This window comes from Schistocerca americana, chromosome 6, assembly GCF_021461395.2.
Source record: "Schistocerca americana isolate TAMUIC-IGC-003095 chromosome 6, iqSchAmer2.1, whole genome shotgun sequence".
NCBI classification, from domain to species: Eukaryota; Metazoa; Arthropoda; class Insecta; order Orthoptera; family Acrididae; genus Schistocerca; species Schistocerca americana.
Window position 1 is genome coordinate 355,161,775 of NC_060124.1, and position 26,430 is coordinate 355,188,204.

General features: G+C 41.2%; 2 protein-coding genes across 4 annotated transcripts in view; one reads left to right on the forward strand and one right to left on the reverse strand.

Moving 5' to 3' along the window:
- LOC124619699 (polyphosphoinositide phosphatase) overlaps positions 1-10,830 on the reverse strand; it is a 183,931-nt gene extending 173,101 nt beyond the window's left edge. For 2 of the 3 annotated variants that reach the window (XM_047146256.1, XM_047146255.1), the window contains exons 1-2: positions 10,694-10,783; positions 8,201-8,426 (exon numbers count right to left, since the gene is read on the reverse strand). In XM_047146256.1, the coding sequence (XP_047002212.1) occupies positions 8,201-8,426; positions 10,694-10,768 (301 nt within the window). In that variant the 5' untranslated portion in view covers positions 10,769-10,783. Of the gene's footprint in view, positions 1-8,200; positions 8,427-10,693 lie in introns of all 3 variants that reach the window. The other variant, XM_047146254.1, reaches the window with a different exon arrangement.
- A 360-nt stretch (positions 10,831-11,190) lies between these two features.
- Positions 11,191-26,430, forward strand: part of LOC124619559 (39S ribosomal protein L4, mitochondrial) — a 53,371-nt gene continuing 38,131 nt past the window's right edge. The window contains exons 1-3 of the mRNA XM_047146042.1: positions 11,191-11,355; positions 11,436-11,659; positions 11,744-11,968. Of these exons, the coding sequence (XP_047001998.1) occupies positions 11,259-11,355; positions 11,436-11,659; positions 11,744-11,968 (546 nt within the window). The 5' untranslated portion in view covers positions 11,191-11,258. The remainder of the gene's footprint in view (positions 11,356-11,435; positions 11,660-11,743; positions 11,969-26,430) is intronic.

Genomic DNA, 26,430 nt, shown 5'->3' on the forward strand with positions numbered 1-26,430 from the left:
AATATTACAACTGATTTTATAAAAGTGAAGTGTAACACACAAAAGGATGCAACAAGAGACAGCTGTGAAGAACAGTTTAAAATATCATAAGTACAGCTATAGTCTGTTGTGCAACAATAACAACAACTCAATAAACAGATCATCAAAATAACACTTATTATACAGGCAATAACTAATCAATTACACACTAATCAATCAATAAGACCACCAAATAAAGGTGGTAGTGCAGTAGATTTTAAGGCACGGAAAGCTATATTACTAACAATGAGTGAAAGTGTACACAGTGTTATCCCACAAACTGTATGCTGTCTCTTTCTTCTTCAACACGCAAAGCACTACAGCTAAGAGAAAAGTCACACTTAGATACACAGAATTTTATGGGGAATTGAATGGACAGCACATGCAGGTGCCAACAACTAATTCTTCAGTACCATGTATGTTTGTCACAATTAACCACAGTAGCACCTACATGACTGACACACACATGCAGATCAAAATGTACTGTTAGTACGGTGGAGTGCTAAAGGTCTTTGCAGTCATGAGATAACTATTTACTATTTTTTTTTAAATTTGTTACATAAAGTGTGACATTTTATCAATTTACGGCATTGGCATTATTGAATGGGTACCATAAATACAAGTGCACTTGCTAGTATCTAGGGAAGCATGCCTATAAAGTAACACAAATTCTTCATGATAAAGAGTGTAGAAAGTTAACACTGACAAAATATGGCAAATTAATTATAACTTAGCACATGTAATTAATATGGCACTTGAATTTGTTTGGTGTTTGGCTCTAGAATATTCCTTAATTGGTTATGTAATTCACAAACACACTATCAGAACAGATAATCAACAGCTGTATTGTGGAAGTACTGATCAGTAAATGACCACATAAAAAAGAACTGTGCATTTGGGGGTGCACAATAAAAACTGAAGAAGTGGAAGACGTAGGAGAGAACTTTGTGGAGGATACTTCACAGATTTATAGAACCAATGCTTGATTTGTGACAGTACACACTGGTACGCCGTACCAGTACCTCAGATGTAGGGGGGGGGGGGGGGAAACAGATTTTGAAATGTGGTACAGTGGAGCTTTATTTTTTATCAGTTCAAACATTGTATTCGCACTTTCAAAATGCACAGAAAAGTGTTAATATAACTTTTTAAGAAGCCAAAATTTCAAAAACATCCCTCCAGAATGTCACACTACTGGAACCTCTTTTTTTAGTAATCAGGCACTGTATACACTTATAAACTGAACTAAGTTGAGAAGGCCAGGATGGAGCATTGAGGAGTGAGATGCTGACAGGATTGGGAGGGAGGGGGGGGGGGGGGAGAGAGAGAGAGAGAGAGAGAGAGAGAGAGAGGTGGACAACTAGTTTTGCAGTGGATTTAGAGTTGGGACTAGCAAGTATTGAGGCCAGGAGAAGAATTGTTGAATGTGTTAAGAGTGTTGGCTCCTACCTAAGTAATGCAGAGAAGCTGGTGCCAATGACAAGGTAAGAAAAAGGGAGGGGGGAGGATACCTCAGATGACATTGGGCTCAATGGCATGGTCTGCCACTAGATGATCAGCCTTGCCCTATGCCATTGTTTGACAGTCGTCATTATTTTAAGGGAGCAAATTTGGTTAATATTGAGGCCCATGTGAAAGGTTGCTTGGACGTTCCAATAACACCCTCTCTACCATGTAATAATCACTAATGTTGCAACACTGAATATTTAGGATAGACAAAATTTTTGGTGGTCTGTAATGGTATATCAAAATGGTTCTAAACTGAAGAGCCACAGAAATTGATACACCTGTCTAATATTGTGTAGGGCCCCCACAAGCACACAGAGTGCTGCAACACAATGTGGCATGGATTTTACTAATGTCTGGAGTAGTGCTGGGGGGAAATGACACCATGAATCTTTCAAGGCTGTTCATAAATCTGTAAGAGGGTGGAGATCTCTTCTGAATAGCATCCAGATATGCTCTATAATGTTCATGTCTGGAGCCACTCTGTAGCAATTCTGGATGTGTGGGGTGTTGCATTGTCCTGCTGGAATTGTCCAAGTCCGTCGGAATGCACAATGGACATGAATGGATGCAGGTGATCAGACAGGATACTTAACTTACGTGTTACCTGTCAGAGTCATATCTAGACGTATCAGGGGTCTCATATCACTCCAACTGTACATCTCTCACACCATTATAGAGCCTCCATCAGCTTTAACAGTCCCCTGCTGACATGCAGGGTCCATGGATTCATGAGGTCTTCTCCATACCTGTACACATCCATAGGCTCGATACAACTTGGAACACGACTTGTCTAACCAGGCAATATGTTTCCAGTCACAAACAGTCCAATGTCAGTGTTGACGGGTGCAGGCGAGGTGTAAAGCTTTGTGTCATGCAGTCGTCAAGGGTACACGAGTGGGTCTTCCGTTACGAAAGCCCATATCGATGATGTTTCGTGGAATGGTTTGCACGCTGACACTTGTTGATGGCCCAGCATTGAAATCTGCAGCAATTTACATAATGGTTGCACTTCTGTCATGTTGAACAATTCTCTTCAGTCATTGTTTGTCCCATCCTTACAGGATCTTTTTCCGGCCACAGCAATGTTAGAGATTTGATGTTTTATCGGATTCCTGATATTCACTTGTGAAATTGTCATATGGGAAAACCCCACTTCATTGCTACCACATTGTAGGTGTCGCCACCAGCGCCAACCTTGTGTGAATGCTCTGAAAAGCTAATCATTTGCACAACACAGCAACTTCTTCCTGTCAGTTAAATTTCGTGTCTGTAGCACATCATCTTCATGGTGTAGCAATTTTAATGGCCAGTAGTGTAGTTTTAATATGCATGAATAACAAAGTAGTTGTGCTTGGATTTTTATCAAACTCAATCAGGAACTCATGCTTATATTAATTTCTATCAAGAACTATTATTGTTTAGCTTTGTGGAATAATGGAAAATTTTAATTTATTGTTACAGAAGATTTATTTATTTCTAAAGTAGGTAACAAAAAAAGTTAATTACACAAGTGTAACAGATGATAATTGAAAGTCCATAATGATAATATTATGAAAAAGATAGATTGCCATTCACTGTATACAAGAGATGTCGACTCACAGTCAGGCACAACAAAAAGATTGCTATACATTTAAGCTTTCAGCCAACAGTCCACTCTCAGCAGCAGTATGTCTTCTCTATTCTCTCTTATACTGCACCATTATTTGCAGTCTAGATCTACATCTACGAGGGTTGCCCAGAAAACAATGCCCTGAATGCAAAACATTATATATGTACTATTTGAAGTCTCCCGACTGAGCATGCCAAGTTTCAGTCATTTCTGACAGATAGTGTACCTGAAGGACAGTTTCAAAATTGCATTTGTAGGTGATGTACGTTACAAGAAAATGTGCCACCATTGAACTTTTCACTGCAGAGAAAAACACTGTGGGGAATATTCACAAACACTTGTGCAAAGTCTATGGAGTGTCTGCTGTGGAAAGAAGTACAGTTAATCACAGGGCTCGGAGGGTGAGATCATCAGGAGGAGGTTCGGTGGAGCTCCTGATTTGCAGTGGCCGGGGAGACCACCCATGGCTGTCACACCTGACATGTTGCAGTACGCTGATATTGTCATTTGTGAGGATGCCATTTGTAGAAGACAATTTGAGGGTGATGAGGAAGTGACACGCACAGTGAAGTACCACCAGAACAAGGACTGGCATCGACAGGACATACATGCCCTTGTTTCGCACTGGGGGAAGACCATGGAACAATATGGAGATTACATGGAAAAATATGGCATGTAGATAAAACACCATTCTGTCATGTGTGTAATTTTCATTATGTTCAATAAATAATTGTTGAAGAAAAAAATGCAATGCATTACTTTCTGGGCAACCCTCGTATATTTACGTCTACACCTATAATACACAAGCCATCTTACAGTGTACGGCGGATGGTACTTTGTGTACCACTGTCACTTCCCCCATATCCTGCTCTAGTCATGAATGGTTTGCAGAAAGAACAATGCTGGAAAGCCTCTGTGTGAGCTCAAATCTCTTTAATTTCACCGTCACAGTCTTTTCATGAGATATACATAGGAGGAAGCAGTATATTGGTCGACAATTTTGAGAATATACACCCTCAGAAATTTTATAGTATGCCACATCATGATGCAGAATGTTTCTCTTGAACCATCTACCACTGCAATTGCAGAGCATATCTCTGACACTTTTTTTTTTTTTTTTTTTTTTTACTACATGAACCTATAATGAAACATGCTGTTCTTCTTTGAATCTTCTCTATTTTCTCTAGTAATCCTACCTGATATGGGTCCCAGATTGATGAGCACCATTCAAGTATTGATCGAATGAGGGTTTTGTAAGCTACTTTCTTAGTGGAGGGAATACATTTCCTGACAAGTCTTTCCAGTGAATCAGAATCTGTATCTGCCTTACCTATGATTAGTTGGATATTGTTATTCAATTATAATTCACTGCATATTCCCATGTGTTTTATGGATGTCACTGCTTCCAGTGTTTGTTCTGTAATTATGAACTCATAGGATAACGGAATTTTCTGGCTATTTATGTACAATACATTATATTTGTATATAATAGAGGGAAACATTCCACGTGGGAAAAATATATCTAAAAACAAAGATGATGAGACTTACCAAACAAAAGTGCTGGCAGGTCGATAGACACACAAACAAACACAAACATACACACAAAATTCAAGCTTTCGCAACAAACGGTTGCTTCATCAGGAAAGAGGGAAGGAGAGGGAAAGACGAAAGGATGTGGGTTTTAAGGGAGAGGGTAAGGAGTCATTCCAATCCCGGGAGCGGAAAGACTTACCTTAGGGGGAAAAAAGGACAGGTATACACTCACACACACACACATATCCATCCGCACATACACAGACACAAGCAGACATCTGCTTGTGTCTGTGTATGTGCGGATGGATATGTGTGTGCGCGAGTGTATACCTGTCCTTTTTTCCTTTTGTCCATCTGCTTGTGTCTGTGTATGTGCGGATGGATATGTGTGTGTGTGCGAGTGTATACCTGTCCTTTTTTCCCCCTAAGGTAAGTCTTTCCACTCCCGGGATTGGAATGACTCCTTACCCTCTCCCTTAAAACCCACATCCTTTCGTCTTTCCCTCTCCTTCCCTCTTTCCTGATGAAGCAACCGTTTGTTGCAAAAGCTTGAATTTTGTGTGTATGTTTGTGTTTGTTTGTATGTCTATCGACCTGCCAGCACTTTTGTTTGGTAAGTCTCATCATCTTTGTTTTTAGATATACATTATATTTGTTTATATTGAGGGTCAATTTCCAATCCCTGCACCTAGTGTCTGTCCTCTGCAGATCTTCCTGCATTTTGCTACAGTTTTCGAGCATTGCAACTTCTCTGTATACAGTAGCATAATCAACAAAAAGCCTCATGGAACTTCAGACATTATCTAAGTGCTAAGTCATTTATATATACTGAGAAAAGTGATGGTCCTATAAAACTCTCTTGGGCTATGCCCGAAGTTAATTGCATGTGGGATGGATGTTGTATGGAAAGACAAGAGTTGACTTTTGTAGTGATTCCTACTTTGCAGTTATAATTTTTTGCCAAAAGCTGTGAAGCACAGTGGTTGTCCTCCAGAAGGGTCCAACTGTTTTGCATTCAAAATTCTGATACACATTCTTTTTAGACCAGGATGTCTACAACGATATCTCCTTAAAACAACAATGTGACAAAGTCAAGCATGGGAGGGGGTGATGTCAGGTCATGTTCATCTGCACACAGAATATGGCTGCGACAGGAAAGCTGGGTATTTCGATTTTGGATACATTCACACCCTGCCTGTTAATAAGCAGTATTGAGTATGCTTAGCAGGGTGGTAATAGTTTATCACTTTTCTGCATATTTTGAAACAATGAAAATTAATTACAACTGTTACATTAACGGTCACAAGAATAATCCGCAACTGACTGTGGCAACTGAAACCTGAGGTAACAGAATGATATGAAATGATGAACAAATGGAAAGCATGACCAAAATAGTTCTCTGATTGATTGTAGCTATGGTAGCTGGCCTGTGAAAATGTAGCTTTCAGTCACATTATTACTTCAATACAAATATAGCAGTAACCAATAGGACAGTAGGCAATTGTAAATCTCTGAAACCTGCCAGCTTTTTCACAAAATGAAGTGTGGTCGGCACAAGACAATCATTCTGCTTAACTCTTACGGGTCGACAGAAGCGTCCGATCCCACGCGTCGGCTTTGACCCGTGACGTAAGGGTGTTGTGTGTGATGTCAAGATGGCGCGGAGTTTGGTTTGAGTGTGGCTGTCTCCAGTTCTGTTTTATCTTATTTTATTTACTTTTCTGGTCTGTTCGTTCTATCTCGTGAGATTTTTTTTTAAATTTAAAAACACTTATTACTTATTTTAATTATTTGTTTTCTCGAATTTCTGTTTTAGTTTATTATATTAATCTTTCTGATCTGTTCGTTCTATCCCGTGAGATTTTTTTTTAAAACGCAAAAAACACTAATCAGCTACTGAAGCATCTTTATCTTCTATGGGTTGCAGGGGTTACGACCCCTGGGGAGGTGGGTGGGTATTCATGCATGGCTGTCTTCACTTACACGTTGTAGCTACGCAAGGCGTCTAAATTTGTTTATATTTAGTTTGCCCCCCACCCAAAACACCCCATTTCCCAGGCTTGTCCCGTTAGTGTCATTAGGCTTCTTGTGGAAAGTGTGTGTGTGTTTTTGTTTCCGCCATATTTGTGACGTCATGGGTCAAAGCAGACGGGTGGGATCGGACGCTTCCGTATTTACACTCTTACATCACACAGAACTTGCACCCAATATCCCAAATGGCAAATGAGACAGGCAATCCATTGTACCCTCTTCGTGAATGGTGTGGTGTTACACACAACTTAGGTAGTGAGATGTGTAGCCCTGTGTCTACCTAGCCAACACGATGATGTTTTTAAACCATATAACAGTTTAGTGGTTAAGACTATAAAGCTTCTTGAGGGTTTTTGTTATCTGTTTTGCTTGTGACAAATGCAGAGAGGGCCACCATGTGGCTTCAAGGTTGGGTGTTGATTGCAGTTTTACCACAAGTTGCTGTACTAGTGTGGGCTTCGTGTATTCTCGTTTAGTTGTCATCCCAGGTTGGAGTATCATGGTGTGCCACTAAGTAAAAGCAGGCAGAGTGACAATACTTTTTGATGTCAGGGCAAAGCAGAGGAAATCGACTGAAACATTAACTAACTTCATTCTTTCAAATGAACTTGCTATGACTGGAGAAGTGAAGTTCTCTATACTGTAATGTTTTAAATTGAGTTATTGTACATGCAAAGTTTATTACAGGAAAAACACTTTGAATTCATTTATAGAAATTCACTATTTGTTGAAGCATTTCAATTCCATTGTAAGCAAGATTGCATTGGTGACAAAATCCTTCGTAACTGTACCAGCACAGACCAACGATAATTTCATCTTAGCTGCAGATGATCAGATCTACAAAAAGTCTACACTGTCAAATTTCAACACACCCAATACCAAAAAAGGAAAAAGTGTAACATCGTGGACCCTATTCTACTCCTCTTATGCAGTTGCATCTCATTCCATCCAGTTCAATTCCATCTGCTGAGGAATGAAGCTACTATTATTTCTGTGTTTCAGTCCAGTGAGTTTATATGCTGAAGGGTGGCCTCACCAACAAAGTAATGAGATTCATTGAAGTATTTTGAGTCTTAATCAATTTGTTGTAGGCCCTAATACAAACTGAGATTTACTCATATTTATTTACACTTTTTTCACAGCAATATTATTTTTTGAACAAGCTGTAATGTCCAATGGAAACCTTAGTAATGCTCAAAGTGAATCAACCAAATGCTCTAAACTTGCAAATAATGAGGTGACTAGCTGTATTTCATCCAGCTACTTCCTTTCACACATATTCACAACTATGAAACTTTTGAACTTGTACATGACACAGAATTTTCAATGCAGACCTTTAGATTCCAGGGCCTTACTCATTCATCTCTCTAAGGGTTTACTAAACAGTTCAGTTAGTTGCTAATGCAAAATGTAGCACTAGCTAAATGACATCTGTGTAGTTAATAGAAAAGTAACTGCTCCTTTTTAAATGAAAATACTATTAATTAAGATCTCACTCACCAACAATCCCAAATGCTGAAACTATACGAGCTACCCCATTACTGCTCAGCCTCTGTCCAACACGTGTTCTGTTGCCAACATCAATTCTTGTTACTAAATCTCTTATTTCTTCTTGAGAATATTCAACTTTGTCATCTACAACAATCAGTTCTCTGGGCTCCATACGATCAATCTTTAACACCCTGAATCGTGTTTGTGTATTATTTGTCCCCATTAAATAGAATCTCTGAAAACAGATTTAAAAAATCAGAATACCAGAAACACATCCTGAGTACAAATAATAGAAAGAACAATTAATATCATGCGCAAAATTCAGGATGGAATACAAACAATGGATCAGTAAAATTAGCCCATCATCACATATTGGAGACTTAAGAGTCAGATAGGCACTCAGTCATGGTAGTCCAGCTAATGAACCTTTTTTGACAGTCTCACTCTTACTCCCACTCACTCTCTCTGGGAGGGGGAGGGGCTGGAGGTGATTATGAAAAGCAGAGATTCATAAGTTGAGCTACCATATTCTAATTCTCGTTTGTGTGCCTAAGTGATACTCAGTACCTACTACATCGGTGATCATCTATACCAATTCCATTAGAAAGGCATGTATGCAGTACCTTTTAGCTTAGCACTATACAACAGCTGGATACTGGGGTCCAAACAAATTTGCAAACCGATGGTTGGGTGACAGGTTAAGCACTCACATGAAAGTTATAAGCAAACACACTTTAGTTGTGTAAATAACATATTGCATATTTTTTCTGCTTCACAAAAATTTAAAGGTTCTTCACAATATACATAAAAATAAATTAAATGTAACTGAAATTTGGGGCACTTAAAACTAAAGAAAGTAGGCTTTCTTTGAAATGATATGAAACACAGGCAGCATTCTGTTAATCACTTTCATTCACAACAACAATCGGTGACAAATAGGCCTACAGCAGATAGAATATCTCCAATGTAATCTTTCCATAACTTTAATTTCTTTTTGAACATATTGTACAAGAGCTTTCTTCACAGGAATGGCATTTGCATAACAAATTTATGTCTGTATCTTATGACCAGCTCAAGTTCAGGATTAGAAACACCAAAATGAACTGTTGACTTGACAAAATTGTGACTGATCACTGTGTTCACACTTTCCATCATAACAATGATAAATAGTAGAGTCCTACCACCAGCATGGGCGAGACATCATTGACAAACATAAGTTGGATGAATTTGTTTATTTCAGGCTGGTATATGATTAATGCTTGCATACATGGCCCTGCTTCTGATAGCTTTCCATTGTGTTTAAATTCAAAGTTTATAATTTAATGACAATATTTTCATGATGACACTTAAAGTAGTAAAGGAGTTTCGCTATTTGGGGAGAAGAATAACTGATGATGGTCAAAGTAGAGAGGATATAAAATGTAGACTGGCAATGGCAAGGAAAGCATTTCCGAAGAAAAGAAATTTGTTAACATCGAGTATAGATTTAAGTGTCAGGAAGTCGTTTCTGAAAGTCTTTGTATGAGGTGTAGCCATGTATGGAAGTGAAACATGGACGATAAATAGTTTGGACAAGAAGAGAATTAGAAGCTTTCGGAATGTGGTGCTACAGAAGAATGCTGAAGATTAGATGGGTAGATCACATAACTATTGAGGAAGTACTGAATAGGATTGTGGAGAAGAGAAGTTTGTGGCACAACTTGACTAGAAGAAGGGCTCGGTTGGTAGGACATGTTCTGAGGCATCAAGGGATCAGCAATTTGGTACCAGAGAGCAGTGTGGAGGGTAAAAATCGTAGAGGGAGACCAAGAGATGAATACACCAAGCAGATTCAGAAGGATGTAGGTTGCAGTAGGTACTGGGAGATGAAGCAGCTTGCACAGGATAGAGTAGCATGGAGAGCTGCATCAAACCAGTCTCAGGACTGAAGACCACAAGAAAAATTTTCACTATTTCATCCTGAATTTTTGATTGTTTAAAGTTAATAATTTATTAGTCCTTAAGTTAAACATGAGTTTTTCTGGCGAAAAACATTCAAAACCTGAGGGTTCCTCGGCAAGGATTGGAAAGGTACATCGTCAGGGCAGGTAGGCAATAAACGAACCGAGTAAACGACGAAATTTTTACCGTAATGAAAATGAAATAGAAATGAGTGAAAATGTGACCAGGCGACCTGGTGACAGACAGCTCATTGAATTTTTTTGCTGAATTACAAAAGGTAAGAAATGATCGAGACGACGGCCTAATGCGAGATGACACTAGATGGATGCGCAAAGATGTATAATATAACGTATGGATACACCTAGAATAGGTCTTTGTCCCGCAGTGCAAGTCGATGATAGAACAGACAAGTATCATGAACCAATTCGTTACCGTAATATTGTGTTCTATGTGTGCAACTTCATATGACTGAGGAATAACAATGCCAAAATACAATACTGTCTATAAAATATAAGGAGCTTTATTATGTGTCGTACACCAATCTGAAAAAGTGCAACTCACAGACTTGGTTTCATACAGTGCTATTTTCTGTATGGGACTAATTATAGGGTGAAAGACAATACTTTTGTTCGCCATTCTGCCGAACTATCTTTCAACCCTCAACGCATTAACCCGACCCGACTGTCACAGTGTCACAAGTTCACAACATTATGTTTCGCTTCTGTCAGGTACGGCGGTCCGCACAAAGATCTTCCTTCAAAACTATAACTACTTGACAATAAAATTCATTCCACTAAAGATTTCGGTAACACGAAGCCTACTTTGATGTCTAGAAATATTTGCGCGGTGCGATTACCCTATAAAATAGAACGTATTTTAAAAAAGTTATCGCTTCATTCAAATATTTCTAGATATTAAGGTCGGTCTTGCTGCAGCGTGTGGAAACAGAACCTCGTCCCGCCACTGCTGTGGCGTCACTTTAATGGCATGAAGTATCTGAGTAACTTTTCGGTTTATCTTCATATCGCAGAACTATAGAATAACTTTGGAGAACGCCAGAGTGCTTATTTTTTATTTACATCCTTGTTTATATTATTTGAGCTTGTACGCACTCTATGTTCATATAATGTATTTGAGGGTTACAACGCCACAGTTTTTGCTGTTTAAAGGCATAAATGGCATCCGTGCATTGTCTTCAGACGCTAGTAGTATATTAGATAATGGTCTGTTTATTTGTAGCTGAAAATGAAACTTGCGGGCCGATTTATTCTTCTATAATAAGTTAGTTATTTGTGTGTTGTAGTTCGGAGCAGCGAGACTGTCGAAACAGTTCCCATTGTAACACCAAGAACTCTGAATTTTCCACCGCGTTTTGAGAAGCCAAGAGAAGCATGGGTGGAAAATATGGACACTGCTGAGGAACGAAAATTGGGAATTATAAACCTTCATCCAGAAGTTTTTGGTGCACCTCCGAGGATAGATATCATACATGAAAATGCAAGGTGGCAGCGAATGTACAGATTTGTTGTAAGTTTACCGTAGAATGTGACAGACGCCCCAAATATTCGCATAGTTCGAAATTTTGTACAAATTTCTGTCTTTGCTTGGCAGAGCTACGCACACACGAAGACTAGGGCAGAAGTTCGTGGAGGCGGTCGGAAACCGTGGCCTCAGAAAGGACTGGGAAGAGCTCGACATGGTAGTATACGATCGCCCATATGGAAAGGCGGTGGTGTTGCACATGGACCACGATCTCCGACGCCACACTTTTATATGTTACCATTTTACACAAGAATACATGGATTGATCAGTATGTTGTCAGTGAAACTTGCACAGGTAAATCTCTCTTACGCATATTCTTCTACTGAACCTTGATTTAATTCAGTAATTAAATTTTGTGGGCAAGTGTTGCATACCACATAGAACAAGCCTGATTTCAGTGGTAGACCTACTCTGTTTTAGTTCAAGACTGGATGAGTTCAAATAGCCATCTTCCAGGAAAGCACGAATGTCATGCTTGATAATCCTTAGTGGAAAAGAACACGCATGAGATCTGATCTGATTACTGCATTTGAGTTTACATAATGAGTAGAGTATTGTTACACGAGTCTTGCTGCCACGTTATCACAAATAGGAAAATAATGTAGGAATTGTAACATAGGCCAATAAATAAATGTTACAAGTGCAGGTTATTTTCCTTGAATAGTGATCCCAAGAACGTAGCAATTATCCACGAGGCTTAAGTATTCTTTCACCAGTGACTGCCTTTTGATCAGTTTTGAAGCTGTTTAGATACTTCAGTCAGGCTTCATGTAATACCACTTCCGTTCGTTTCAAAAACAATCGACCAAACTGTCATATTCCTAGCAACTTCCTGTTGCATGTTAATTTCTTCACAAATTCATAATCAGAGAAGTATCACCTTAAAGTCTACCCAAGACCTAGAGCTGCATAGCAGATTAGTCTTTTGCCTAATTTTCCTTCCAAATGCCCTCCACCATTATCATTACAGAACCAGGCAAACACAGCGGTCAGTATTAGAGACTCCAGAAGTAATCCATTACTCTTTATCAAAGCAGGACAGAACAGCTAAACCAAAGATTGCAGTGCCATCTGTCAGCTTTGACCCATGACATCATCAAGATAGTGGACACCCCTTTTTAAAGCACATGCAAACAGATGCAAGCCATTTTGGAATGAATTTTCACTCTGCAGCAGAATGTGCAATTATATGAATCTTAGTGGCAGGTTTAAACTGTGTGCTGGACGGGACTCAAACCAGGGACCTTTGCCTATTGTGGGCTAGTGCTTTACCAACTGAGCTACCCACCATCAATATCTGATCTCCTACCTTCCAAACTTCTCAGAAATTTTCCTGCATAGCTTGCGGGACTAGTGCTCCTGAAAGAAAAGGTATTGTAGGGACATGGCATAGGCACAGCCTGGGGGATTGATTCCAGAATTTTCACTCTGCAGTAGAATGTACACTGGTGTGAAACTTCCTGGTGGGAAAACTGTGCCTTGAGTCATACCCGGGTATCACAATTGCCCACAAAAGGCAAAAGTCCCAGGTTCCAGGCCTTGCCCAGTTTTAATCTATCAACAAGTTTCATGTCAGCACACACTCCTCTGCAGAGTGAAAATTCATTCAACCCCCAAGCTGAGCCTAGGCCATGTCTCCACAGTATCCTTTCTTCAGTGAGTGCCTTTCCTGCAAGTTACACAGGAGACCTCCTGTGAAGTTTGGAAGGCAGGAGACAATATACTAGTGGAAGTAAAGCTATGAGGATGGGTTGTGTTGTGAATTGTGCTCAGGTAGTACAGTTGCTAGAGCATTTGCCCATGAAAGGCAAAGGTCCCTGTTTTGAGTCCCAGCCCGGCATATAGTTCTAATCTCCTGCAAAGTTTCAGTCCAAGAAACAAATAATTGCAGAAATACATGAAAACTAAAGAGACAACTGCAGGGATTAGATGGTTTGGGGTGTAGAAGAAACTAATAATACAAACCTCCTAAAAATGAAGCCATACCAATACAAATACTATTGCAAAAATAAGGCAAATAAAATCCTCAGCAAAAAAAGAAAAAGAAGAAAGAAAAAACAACAACAACTTGTATCGGAAATTTTACTTGATCTATGTACTTCAAACAAAGTCCAGGAACCCCCACACATACCTACAAAACCTGGTTCTGCAAATGTCATGTGACCTGTTTATTGTAAGGGCCATCCTCTGGGGCTGGAAACCATCAGGATGCAGACTGAGGACAGTCGGAATTATTCCATTTATTACTGAAAATACAAGTTGTTGCTTCTGCTGTGTCAACTGGCAGCTATGCAATCCAGAGAAGAATCCAATGGCGGACTCATGGTAGCTGAGGACACTGCAGCAGCTCAGAGTGGAAATTGGTAACGCCCTGAGGATACTCAATTCCTCCCAGATCACTGCCTGCATTGTCCTCACAGGTGGATGACGATGCCAGATGCTGTGTAGTTATGCTGCATGCTGAACCTGGCCCACTTGTACTGTAGGCCTTTATACCTATGCGGCCGCTGTAGTTAAGGCCATCTTCTGCCCTAGACCAGAGTAATGTTCGTAGACCCCAGACTTGTGTTGTCATCAGTACTAGATGCTGGACTCTTATCAGCTGTGACTTCATATCACTGTTTGCCTCATAGGGCACCACTGGAAGGCCAGCACTAGAACATTCTCACAAACGATATGTTACCATACCATAACCAGAGAATTGAGTGTGAATGATTTGAACTTCACTGATTGTGTGCCAAAGGTAGTGGGGGTGGGGTATTTGTGTCATTGAGGAAAGGTTCTGCTCTATGACATCATCTGTAATGACCGAATCAATTCTGCTCTTCCCAAATCATCAGTCTTCATTTCTGCTACATATACTACACACAATTTGTTACAGGATCTTTACTGTTTGCTAGAAGTTGTTGCAGCCTACTTCTAGTCTGACCAAAATTACTGCTGGATTGACACTTCGGCAGGAACGTGTGGAGCCATGGAACAGACTTGCCACATCACACATGAAATACACATGCAATCTTACATTTCATTCAACTCACTCCAACAGGAAAACTATTCACTTCATGAATATGGAACTTGCATCAGTGTGTTCTGAAAAAATTGCACTATGTTTTGATTTTAGTTTCATCTGCAGCAACACATTACTGAGGTGATATTCGGACAATTTAGGGAAGTACATTTTATCTCGATGTTACCGAATTTTCGATGTTTGGGGAAACTTTTTTGTTGTTGAAGTAAGGAGAATGCATTATGCGAGTGAAATCTTAAGAATGCATCATATTTTCATATGTTCAAAAGCGGAACCCTGTTGGAGATCCCAAATGTGAGATAATTTGAGTTAAATAAGGCTCCGGGTCTCAGCTGATACACATCTACTGAGCAGCAAGTAAAGTGTTTATCTTTTCCTGTGTTTTCCATGTAGTGCATTTCATGCATGTTTCTCTATTTGAGAGGTTTAATCTCATGTTTTTATAGGTGTAAATTCATTCAGTGTGTAGCGCTGTAGTTGCTCACTGAACAGCATAGTACGTAACTCATTAACACATCAGCTTCCATTGGTGACAAATCAGGAAGGTAGCAAGTTGCATATCTAGGATTGTCTGCTTTTGTACTTCACTTCTTCAGTTAGTCTTGCTAGGATGGCTAGTATGTGTGCATGCTGTGTGCAAATGCAGGAGGAGCTGGCTGTGGTCCACGAACAGCTGAATGCACTTTTGGCTACGGTCAGTCACCATCAGGCTGCTGCCTCATGGTGTAGCAGTAGTGGAGAATTTGGCGCATTACATGAGGCACCTGAGGTGTCACTTCTTTTGCCCACAGGCTGTGCTTCCGAGGCACTTCCTAGTGCACAAGACACAGTGGATCCGCCCTCACAGCAGGGTGAGTGGCAGATGGTTGCTCACTGCGTAGGGCCAATGTGTAGACTGGCCACCTGGCCTCGCCCATTCACCCTGTGAGTGGGCAGGTGTGCACTCCTTCACTAAGGTCCAAGTGAGCACACAAGGGAGGGGGGATTTACTAGTTATTGGGAGCTCCAATGTTAGATGTGTTATGGAGCCTCTTAGGCAGATAGGATGTGTTATGGAACCTCTTAGACAGATAGCAATCAGGGCTGGAAAGAAACCCTATGTGTGCTTGGTATGTCTGCTATGGAGCATCATCTGAGATGTGAAGGCAGCCTTGCCTGTGGCTATCAAGCGTGCAGGGTGGAGTCATCTGCATGTTGTGGCTCATGTCAGCACCAGTGACGCTTGTCGCATGGATTATGAGGTGATCCTCAGTTCGCACAGGTGGCTGATGGAGGTAGTGAAGACTGCTGGCCTTGTGCATGGGGTGCAAGCAGAGATCGCAGTTTACAGCGTTGTTCCCAGAGTTGATCGGGGTCCTTTGGTTTGGAGCCGAGTAGAGGGTCGTAACCAAAGGCTTCATCAACTCTGTGACGGTGTTGGCTGCAGATTTCTAGATCTGCATTATCGTGTGGGGATTTGTAGGGCTCCCCTGGCCAAGTCAGGTGTGCACTACAGTGCACAAAGGAAGCGGGTACTCAGGTAGAAGAGTACTTGTGGGGTGACATGAGGGGTTTTTAGGCTAGGCAGTCGTATTAAGTTGCGCTGATGAACACTCGCCAGTTGGTATGCAGCAAGGGAAGTAAAACAGCACTCAGAATAAAGACACACTTTGACTTTCACAATTTATCAGTAAACTGTTGAAGTATTTGTAATAAAGTTCCCGAATTTACTGCCCTCCAGGTAAGTTCTTGATCTCAAATTATTCTTGGGACCGAGAGCTGGCTGGAACTCAAAGTGGAAAGCTCTGAGATACTTAGCGAGTCATGAAACATATATAGGAAAGACAGATTACATGCCATAGGTGGGAGTGTTCGTTGCAGTTCACAAAGATATTGTCTGTATTAAGGTCAAAGTTGAGTGTGACTGTGAAGTCATCTGGTCGCGTATAACAGGTGTAAGTGAAACCAAGTTAATTGTGGGGCCTACGGTCAATAGCGCATAAACACCCAGATCATGCAATACTGTTTGGAGGCGACTTTAACTTGCCAAGTGTGAACTGGGATGTCTATAGATTCATTGCATGGGGTTCAGACAGATGATCATATGAAATACTTTTGAACACGTTTTCTGAAAATTTTGTTGAGGAACTAGCTGGGCAGTCCACACACACTGGAAATATCTTAGACCTTGTAGCTACCAATAGGCTAGACCTTATTTACAATATCAGTATAGAAACATGTTGGGGCGATCATGATGTCATAATAGCAATTATGATTACAAAAGTTAACATATCAGTCAAGTAGTCTAGGAGTGTTTTTCTGCTAGATAGAGTAGATAAGCAGTTATTAACATTACCCTTAGACAGTAAATTGCTATCACTTAATTCCAATAAGATGGATGTAGAGGAATTATGGCCAAAGTTTAAGCAGATTGTAAATAGTGGTCTGGAGAGTTATATGCCTAGTAAGTGGATAAAGGATGGAAAAGATCCATCATGGTTTAATAACAAAATTAGGCAGTTGCTGAGGGAACAGAGACTGTTGCACTCACGGTTCAAAAGGGAATGCATAAATGATGACAAGCAGTGGTTAGAAGACATTCATGCGTCTGTGAGAAGGTCTATGGGTGAAGCATACAACAACTACCACCATCACACCTTAGCAAAAGATCTGGCAGAGAACCTGAGAAAATTGTGGTTGTGTGTAAAATCGCTAAGTGGGTCAAAGGCTTCTATTCAGTCTGTTGTTGACCAGTCTGGTGTGGCAGTTGAAGATAGCAAAACAAAAGCTGAAGTTTTAAATTTCACATTCAATAAATCATTCACACGGGAGAACTGTACGAACATACCATCATTTGACCATCAGACAACAACAATTAAATGATAAATGATAAGGTGCATTATCTGGTACAATTGTTGACTGGTTTCTAAGAGTTGGTATTAGTGAATCTTCAAACCACTGTGTAACTGTAATATGGTTCATTTTTTGTGATAATTTCCTGGTGTGTGTGTGTTTTTTTTAAATGTGGGGGACTGTTTGGGAGAAAACCCTGGAAAGTGCCTGCATGTAGTTTGCCATCCTTGCCAGAAGGTATTGCCATTGTTCCTCTAACTGTGTCATCTGTCCAACCCTGCTTGACAACGTGACCAGAACTGACCCACGTTTTGTCAAGCCACATCACTTCGTCGATATTTATACAACGAATACCCCTTAAAAGTTGGCATCGCCATTCAGCTATATATTCCCTCTCCATCGACAGTTTATGGCCACAGAAATGTCCATATTGAAGGCTAAGGTTATGTGAAAGTGTGGATGAGGATGTGCCACTGCCTTGAAAAAGTCCTGATTTTTTTAAAGTGTGACCAGTAACTTCCTGAGCATTGGATGTTCCTTCCTGTGATAGTAATCATAAACATGACAATGAATCATATCCCCAGCAAACAAATCAATATTGGTAATCTGCTTATCCATATGATGTTTTTTCCCAGGGGTGTTAAGTTTTGATGGTTCTTCAGCTTCCTTTTCTTTGTAGAACAATTCCTTCCCAATCTTCACAACAGTGTTTTTGTGTATATTGAAAGCTGCAGCAGTTCACTTTATCACTTTGGTAATGAAGAGCCACCATTAAGTTTTTCATTCTCAAAGTAGACACGTAATGGACAGATCATTACTCTTGACTGTCCTCTTATGGCAATCCTCTGGCCAAGAGAACAACGTCAAACTTTTACACTTACAACTTTCAATGAACTTCCCACTGACATCATTGAGTACCACACAATGGACAACAGTAACAACGAATAACAGTAACAATTCCTACAACCATAAAAACGAATACACAGAAAGCTACAGGGTGCAACAATCACACAGGACAGCAGGGTGGCTGCAAATGAAGCCCACTGCAAGCAGGAAGTGTTGTTTGGGATAAAGATTTGGCAACTTCGGGGATTTGCTGCAGCTACAGGTAGCATGCTGTTGGTAGAAAGTGGCCTGTGTCTGCCACATGGTTCTCTCCGCTTACCGCTTCCATCCTCGCTAAACTAATTTTGGAGAGACTATAGTTTATGGCCACAGAAATGTCCATATTGAAGGCTAAGGTTATGTGAAAGTGTGGATGAGGATGTGCCACTGCCTTGAAAAAGTCCTGATTTTTTTAAAGTGTGACCAGTAACTTCCTGAGCATTGGATGTTCCTTCCTGTGATAGTAATCATAAACATGACAATGAATCATATCCCCAGCAAACAAATCAATATTGGTAATCTGCTTATCCATATGATGTTTTTTCCCAGGGGTGTTAAGTTTTGATGGTTCTTCAGCTTCCTTTTCTTTGTAGAACAATTCCTTCCCAATCTTCACAACAGTGTTTTTGTGTATATTGAAAGCTGCAGCAGTTCACTTTATCACTTTGGTAATGAAGAGCCACCATTAAGTTTTTCATTCTCAAAGTAGACACGTAATGGACAGATCATTACTCTTGACTGTCCTCTTATGGCAATCCTCTGGCCAAGAGAACAACGTCAAACTTTTACACTTACAACTTTCAATGAACTTCCCACTGACATCGTTGAGTACCACACAATGGACAACAGTAACAACGAATAACAGTAACAATTCCTACAACCATAAAAACGAATACGCAGAAAGCTACAGGGTGCAACAATCACACAGGACAGCAGGGTGGCTGCAAATGAAGCCCACTGCAAGCAGGAAGTGTTGTTTGGGATAAAGATTTGGCAACTTCGGGGATTTGCTGCAGCTACAGGTGCATGCTGTTGGTAGAAAGTGGCCTGTGTCTGCCACATGGTTCTCTCCGCTTACCGCTTCCATCCTCGCTAAACTAATTTTGGACAGACTATAGTTTGTCTAAAGTAATGTTACAGGAGTAGTGAAGGCAGTTCAGTCTGCACTGTTCTAACTATTTTCTGCTGAATTTCTCCTCAGTTTCTTTTAAGAGTGTCGAGGTGACTGTCTTCCTGACCCGGAAACAGTCTTGAAATGTTTACACTTCCTGGCTGACAGCTGGCAACACTTCCACGTGATTAACAATGATTGTTCGAATTTCTTACTAATTGTGTCCCATAACATTCCCTTCCACTTTTTCTGTCTGTCTTGTTAACTATCTTACATATTTACATTCACTTTGAACCTTTTGTTCAATTGATCACAAAAAATCTAATCCTGCCTCAGCATTATTTTTAAGGCTTGCTTCTTTTTACCCTTTACTCTAAAATCTCTTACATATTAGTATGAATCAATACCAAAGAAATTTCAATAATGATTGTTCCCTTGCACGATTTACTCTCTTCGTGAGGCAAAAGTAGACTGCTCAAATAAAAGCTAGTATCACCATAAAACTGGTGGTTGATACACTGATTGTCAAGATATTTTTTCTATGCTTTCCTTGATATCTTCAAACATGCTGTGACGTTAGATCTAGTGAAATTTATCCTTTTTATGCAATGACTAATTCACTATTGTCCGTATTAAAAGGCGTTCTAAAGTAGCATTGAGGAAGGTTAGGTTTTGCATGTGTAACATGCTAAAAGGTTTCTCTGGCCAATACAACACTGGTTGAGTTCCTGTACTTATCATGGTACCTATAATTGAAGCAGGAAGGTGAAACTTTGTTCTGACTGTTTCACACTTGGTTCCATTTCCTAATAATGTACTTTGTTTTAACTCTAATTTTGTATTCCCCGTGAATGTTATTGTAGCAATTTAATGTTACTGTGTCTGGTGAAATCATAGAATATAACAAGTGATTGCCAGTCCTCTGAAAATGTGGCTGCAGCATTGATACTACTTTTTAGTCTTGTGCTTCCATGTTCCTTAGGAACAACTGAATCATTTGTCTGTTTGAACTACCTGTGCTAGACAAATGGTGACTAATTCTGTGACACAATTGCTAAGATCTCCTTTTGACATAACAGCATGTGTATCTCTTTGCCCTCCCCCAAGTAACTCTTGATTAGTTTGCACTTGTACCGACTTACCAATAATTTTCCATTTGACAGAATCTGGATGAAATGTGAAACACTGGTAAGAGAATTTAAACTTGCAACTAGAAACTGTACATTAATATATGCCCTAGCTTGATCTGAATAAACTTATTGTAGAAATTTGAAAGAAAAGTGCTATATCACTTTTCATTATGGTACAATGTGCCGTATCCCTGTTGGAAATTCTGTTTTTGCTTGCTGCAATCATACTAGAAACTGCTGTGGTGTCAACAATTTGTACTTCACCGTCCATGTGTGGAATGATGTATCACTTCTTGTGCCCTTTCAGTTTCTATTCTCGCATCTCCCAAGCTGTTCACTAGTTCACGCTGCACTCTGGCTGTTATTGGCTTTTCACCTACTGTCCTTAGCTGATTCTGTATCGCACTTAAGTCTTTACTCAATGTTCCCATTGTTATTTTTGTTTACTGTTGTTAATCTCTTGTTATTTTGTGCATTGTTCTCATTATGAGTAAAAATTTCTCGGTGTACATGCCGCGTCAAATCAGGATAAATCTCCGAGCTTTCGACCACTACCTCCATGGTCGTCGTCAGGGCTAAAACTGACTGTCGTGAACTAGCGAGGTTCCCACTTTTATATGCAAAGGACGGCTTGTTATTGGCTGGAATACGTCAGCGATATGGCGCGTAGCGAAGTGGTGCCCTCTACTTCCATAGATGTAGTTGCTATCCTGCGTTGCTTGCAGCGCCATCCCTTAAATCAGGAGGTAAAGCGCGAGAAGTTTTTCTCAGCGATTTTTCTTTATCCAGTGCACTCTTCCAAGTGTTGCTAAGTGCATAGCCGTTGTCTCTATTAAAGTTATTATCGCTAAGCCTAATTTCGACTGCTTCCCGGATCACAGAGTCCCAGTAATTCGATGTGTGGGCTACTACTCTGGTTTCTTCAAATAAAATCTTATGCTTGTTAAGCAGGCTATGTTCAGCCACCGCTGATTTTTCCAAATACCTGTATTTCAGGTGACGTTGGTGCTCGATGCAACGAACGGCAACAGTTCTTACAGACTGGCCCACGTAATTCTTGCCACATTCGCAAGGAATAGTATAAATTCACGGCACTCTTAAGCCGAGACTATCTTTGACTGGTCTCAACATTTCCTTAATTTTCCTAGGTGGTCGGAAAACTGGTTTTATTCCTTGCCTCTTCAGGACTCTGGCTATCTTGCTCGTTGTAGCACCGCAAAAAGGAAGCCGCGCTAAGTGTTGGTCCTCTTCTTGTATGTGGCCGGCATCGTGTCTTACTTTCTTGGACAATACTGATTTAATTTCACCGGCAGAATAACCATTCCTCTTGAAAACAGTCGTCAAATGGTTGATCTCGGGACCGAGGTGGTCCTTGTCGGAAATAGTCCTGGCTCTGTGTACTAAAGTATTCAGCATAGCTCTCTTCTGAGACGGATGATGGAAGCTATGGCTATGCAGATATAAGTCTGTATGGGTTGGCTTCCTGTACACAGAATGGCCCAGTCGTCCATCCGGCTTTCGCTCTACCAACACATCTAAAAAAGGTAACTTCCCTTCCTTCTCTACCTCCAATGTAAATTTTATGTTTGGATGTACACCATTGAGGTGTTCGACAAACTGCTGCAGCGTGTCGCTGCCGTGTGGCCAGATTAAAAAAGTATCGTCGACGTATCTGTAGAAGCATGATGGGCGGAGGTGTGCACTGCTCAGGGCTCGTTCTTCAAAGTCCTCCATGAAAAAATTCGCTATTGCTGGTGACAGTGGCGAACCCATGGCTGTTCCATCCGTCATTTCATAATAATTTCCACTGTATAAAAAATCTGTGATCAGTATTGTCCAAGAAAGTAAGACACGATGCCGGCCACATACAAGAAGAGGACCAACACTTAGCGCGGCTTCCTTTTTGCGGTGCTACAACGAGCAAGATAGCCAGGGTCCTGAAGAGGCAAGGAATAAAACCAGTTTTCCGACCACCTAGGAAAATTAAGGAAATGTTGAGACCAGTCAAAGATAGTCTCAGCTTAAGAGTGCCGGGAATTTATACTATTCCTTGCGAATGTGGCAAGAATTACGTGGGCCAGTCTGTAAGAATCGTTGCCGTTCGCTGCATCGAGCACCAACGTCACCTGAAATACAGGTATTTGGAAAAATCAGCAGTGGCTGAACATAGCCTGCTTAACAAGCATAAGATTTTATTTGAAGAAACCAGAGTAGTAGCCCACACATCGAATTACTGGGACTCTGTGATCCGGGAAGCAGTCGAAATTAGGCTTAGCGATAATAACTTTAATAGAGACAATGGCTATGCACTTAGCAACACTTGGAAGAGTGCACTGGATAAAGAAAAATCGCTGAGAAAAACTTCTCGCACTTTACCTCCTGATTTAAGGGATGGCGCTGCAAGCAACGCGGGATAGCAACTACATCTATGGAAGTAGAGGGCACCACTTCGCTACGCGCCATATCGCTGACGTATTCCAGCCAATAAGAAGCCGTCCTTTGCATATAAAAGTGGGAACCTCGCTAGTTCACGACAGTCAGTTTTAGCCCTGACGACGACCATGGAGGTAGTGGTCGAAAGCTCGGAGATTTATCCTGATTTGACTCGGCATGTACACCGAGAAATTTTTACTCAGGAAATATGTCGCGAAAGACTTCGTAGCCATATTAGTTTCCTCTACGGGGAGGACATAGCGCGCAGCGTTCGTCACCTGGAGAAGCTGCGCCTGAAACAGTCTCAGTTGCTGAGCAATCTGGCTTTTTTACAACGCTGTCGTGACAAGGAGGTAGTATTGAAGTTTGCAGTCGTCAAACACCACATCAGAAGCGCTGCAGTAAACAGAATTTTACGAAAGACCAGCCATGCTATTGTGAAGGAGAGGATACGTCATACCAGGTATGAACTAGACATGAACGCTCGCCTGTTATTTAGTTGCCATTTATTTCTGGCCGAAGTCCTCTCACCATTGGACTGGGAATGGGTGGATATGACTTTGGCGGCACACCAACGAGCCAATTTAAGCAGGACTTCGGCGAAACAGGCCGATAAATTTGAGCGGCTTAACCGTGATCAAGGAACTACTGGGTCCAACGGCATTCACCGCACTGTTATCAACTTCTCTGACAAGGAACTTGATGAAGCTACCATCTCGGCTCTCAGTAAAGGATTGAACTTTGCCCCAGCTCCACGTAAGTTACCGGTGGTTGAGATCATTAGTGGAGTGGAACAAGCAGTTCGTCATCTTCCTCAAGAAGCAGCGGATGACGTAAGGCTTGCTACTAGCCGGATTTTAGCGACATCCAAGCCGCCTAAGTCAAACATCAGCAGAGAGGAGAGACAAGGAGTGAAATTGTTGCAGAAGGATGAAGATCTAGTTGTTTTACCTGCGGACAAGGGGAACGCCACGGTAATCCTCAATGCTACAGATTACCATAAGAAAGTTGGATTATTACTGGAGGACAGCACATACCGGGTTCTCAGACGGGATCCCACATCGACGCTCAGCAGGAAGACAAGGGAGCTACTAAAAAACTCTGGCCTCTCCGACGAACTGGTGAAGAACTTACGGCCGAGAGCACCTAGGCCACCAAGACTGTACGGTTTGCCAAAGGTTCATAAGGAGAACGTCCCGTTGAGACCGATTGTTAGCGCTATTGGCTCTCCTACGTACAAGCTTGCAAAGCACTTAACTAAACTGTTGGTGCCTATAGTTGGTCACTGCCCACATCATATTAAAAATTCAAAAATGTTTGTTGATATCATAAAACAGATGAAGATAGGCCCAAGTGATATCATGGTCAGCCTCGACGTGGTTTCTCTGTTCACCAAAGTACCTGTGGATGACACATTACAATTGTTGTCTGCTCATTTCTCCTCAGAAATTTTGAAGTTGTTCCGGCATACCTTGACGACCACTTATTTTTTATACAGTGGAAATTATTATGAAATGACGGATGGAACAGCCATGGGTTCGCCACTGTCACCAGCAATAGCGAATTTTTTCATGGAGGACTTTGAAGAACGAGCCCTGAGCAGTGCACACCTCCGCCCATCATGCTTCTACAGATACGTCGACGATACTTTTTTAATCTGGCCACACGGCAGCGACACGCTGCAGCAGTTTGTCGAACACCTGAATGGTGTACATCCAAACATAAAATTTACATTGGAGGTAGAGAAGGAAGGGAAGTTACCTTTTTTAGATGTGTTGGTAGAGCGAAAGCCGGATGGACGACTGGGCCATTCTGTGTACAGGAAGCCAACCCATACAGACTTATATCTGCATAGCCATAGCTTCCATCATCCGTCTCAGAAGAGAGCTATGCTGAATACTTTAGTACACAGAGCCAGCACTATTTCCGACAAGGACCACCTCGGTCCCGAGATCAACCATTTGACGACTGTTTTCAAGAGGAATGGTTATTCTGCCGGTGAAATTAAATCAGTATTGTCCAAGAAAGTAAGACACGATGCCGGCCACATACAAGAAGAGGACCAACACTTAGCGCGGCTTCCTTTTTGCGGTGCTACAACGAGCAAGATAGCCAGAGTCCTGAAGAGGCAAGGAATAAAACCAGTTTTCCGACCACCTAGGAAAATTAAGGAAATTTTGAGACCAGTCAAAGATAGTCTCGGCTTAAGAGTGCCGGGAATTTATACTATTCCTTGCGAATGTGTCAAGAATTACGTGGGCCAGTCTGTAAGAACCGTTGCCGTTCGCTGCATCGAGCACCAACGTCACCTGAAATACAGGTATTTGGAAAAATCAGCGGTGGCTGAACATAGCCTGCTTAACAAGCATAAGATTTTATTTGAAGAAACCAGAGTAGTAGCCCACACATCGAATTACTGGGACTCTGTGATCCGGGAAGCAGTCGAAATTAGGCTTAGCGATAATAACTTTAATAGAGACAACGGCTATGCACTTAGCAACACTTGGAAGAGTGCACTGGATAAAGAAAAATCGCTGAGAAAAACTTCTCGCACTTTACCTCCTGATTTAAGGGATGGCGCTGCAAGCAACGCGGGATAGCAACTACATCTATGGAAGTAGAGGGCACCACTTCGCTACGCGCCATATCGCTGACGTATTCCAGCCAATAAGAAGCCGTCCTTTGCATATAAAAGTGGGAACCTCGCTAGTTCACGACAGTCAGTTTTAGCCCTGACGACGACCATGGAGGTAGTGGTCGAAAGCTCGGAGATTTATCCTGATTTGACGCGGCATGTACACCGAGAAATTTTTACTCAGGAAATACGTCGCGAAAGACTTCGTAGCCATATTAGTTTCCTCTACGGGGAGGACATAGCGCGCAGCGTTCGTCACCTGGAGAAGCTGCGCCTGAAACAGTCTCAGTTGCTGAGCAATCTGGCTTTTTTACAACGCTGTCGTGACAAGGAGGTAGTACCGAAGTTTGCAGTCGTCAAACACCACATCAGAAGCGCTGCAGTAAACAGAATTTTACGAAAGACCAGCCATGCTATTGTGAAGGAGAGGATACGTCATACCAGGTATGAACTAGACATGAACGCTCGCCTGTTATTTAGTTGCCATTTATTTCTGGCCGAAGTCCTCTCACCATTGGACTGGGAATGGGTGGATATGACTTTGGCTCTGTGATCCGGAAAGCAGTCGAAATTAGGCTTAGCGATAATAACTTTAATAGAGACAACGGCTATGCACTTAGCAACACTTGGAAGAGTGCACTGGATAAAGAAAAATCGCTGAGAAAAACTTCTCGCACTTTACCTCCTGATTTAAGTGATGGC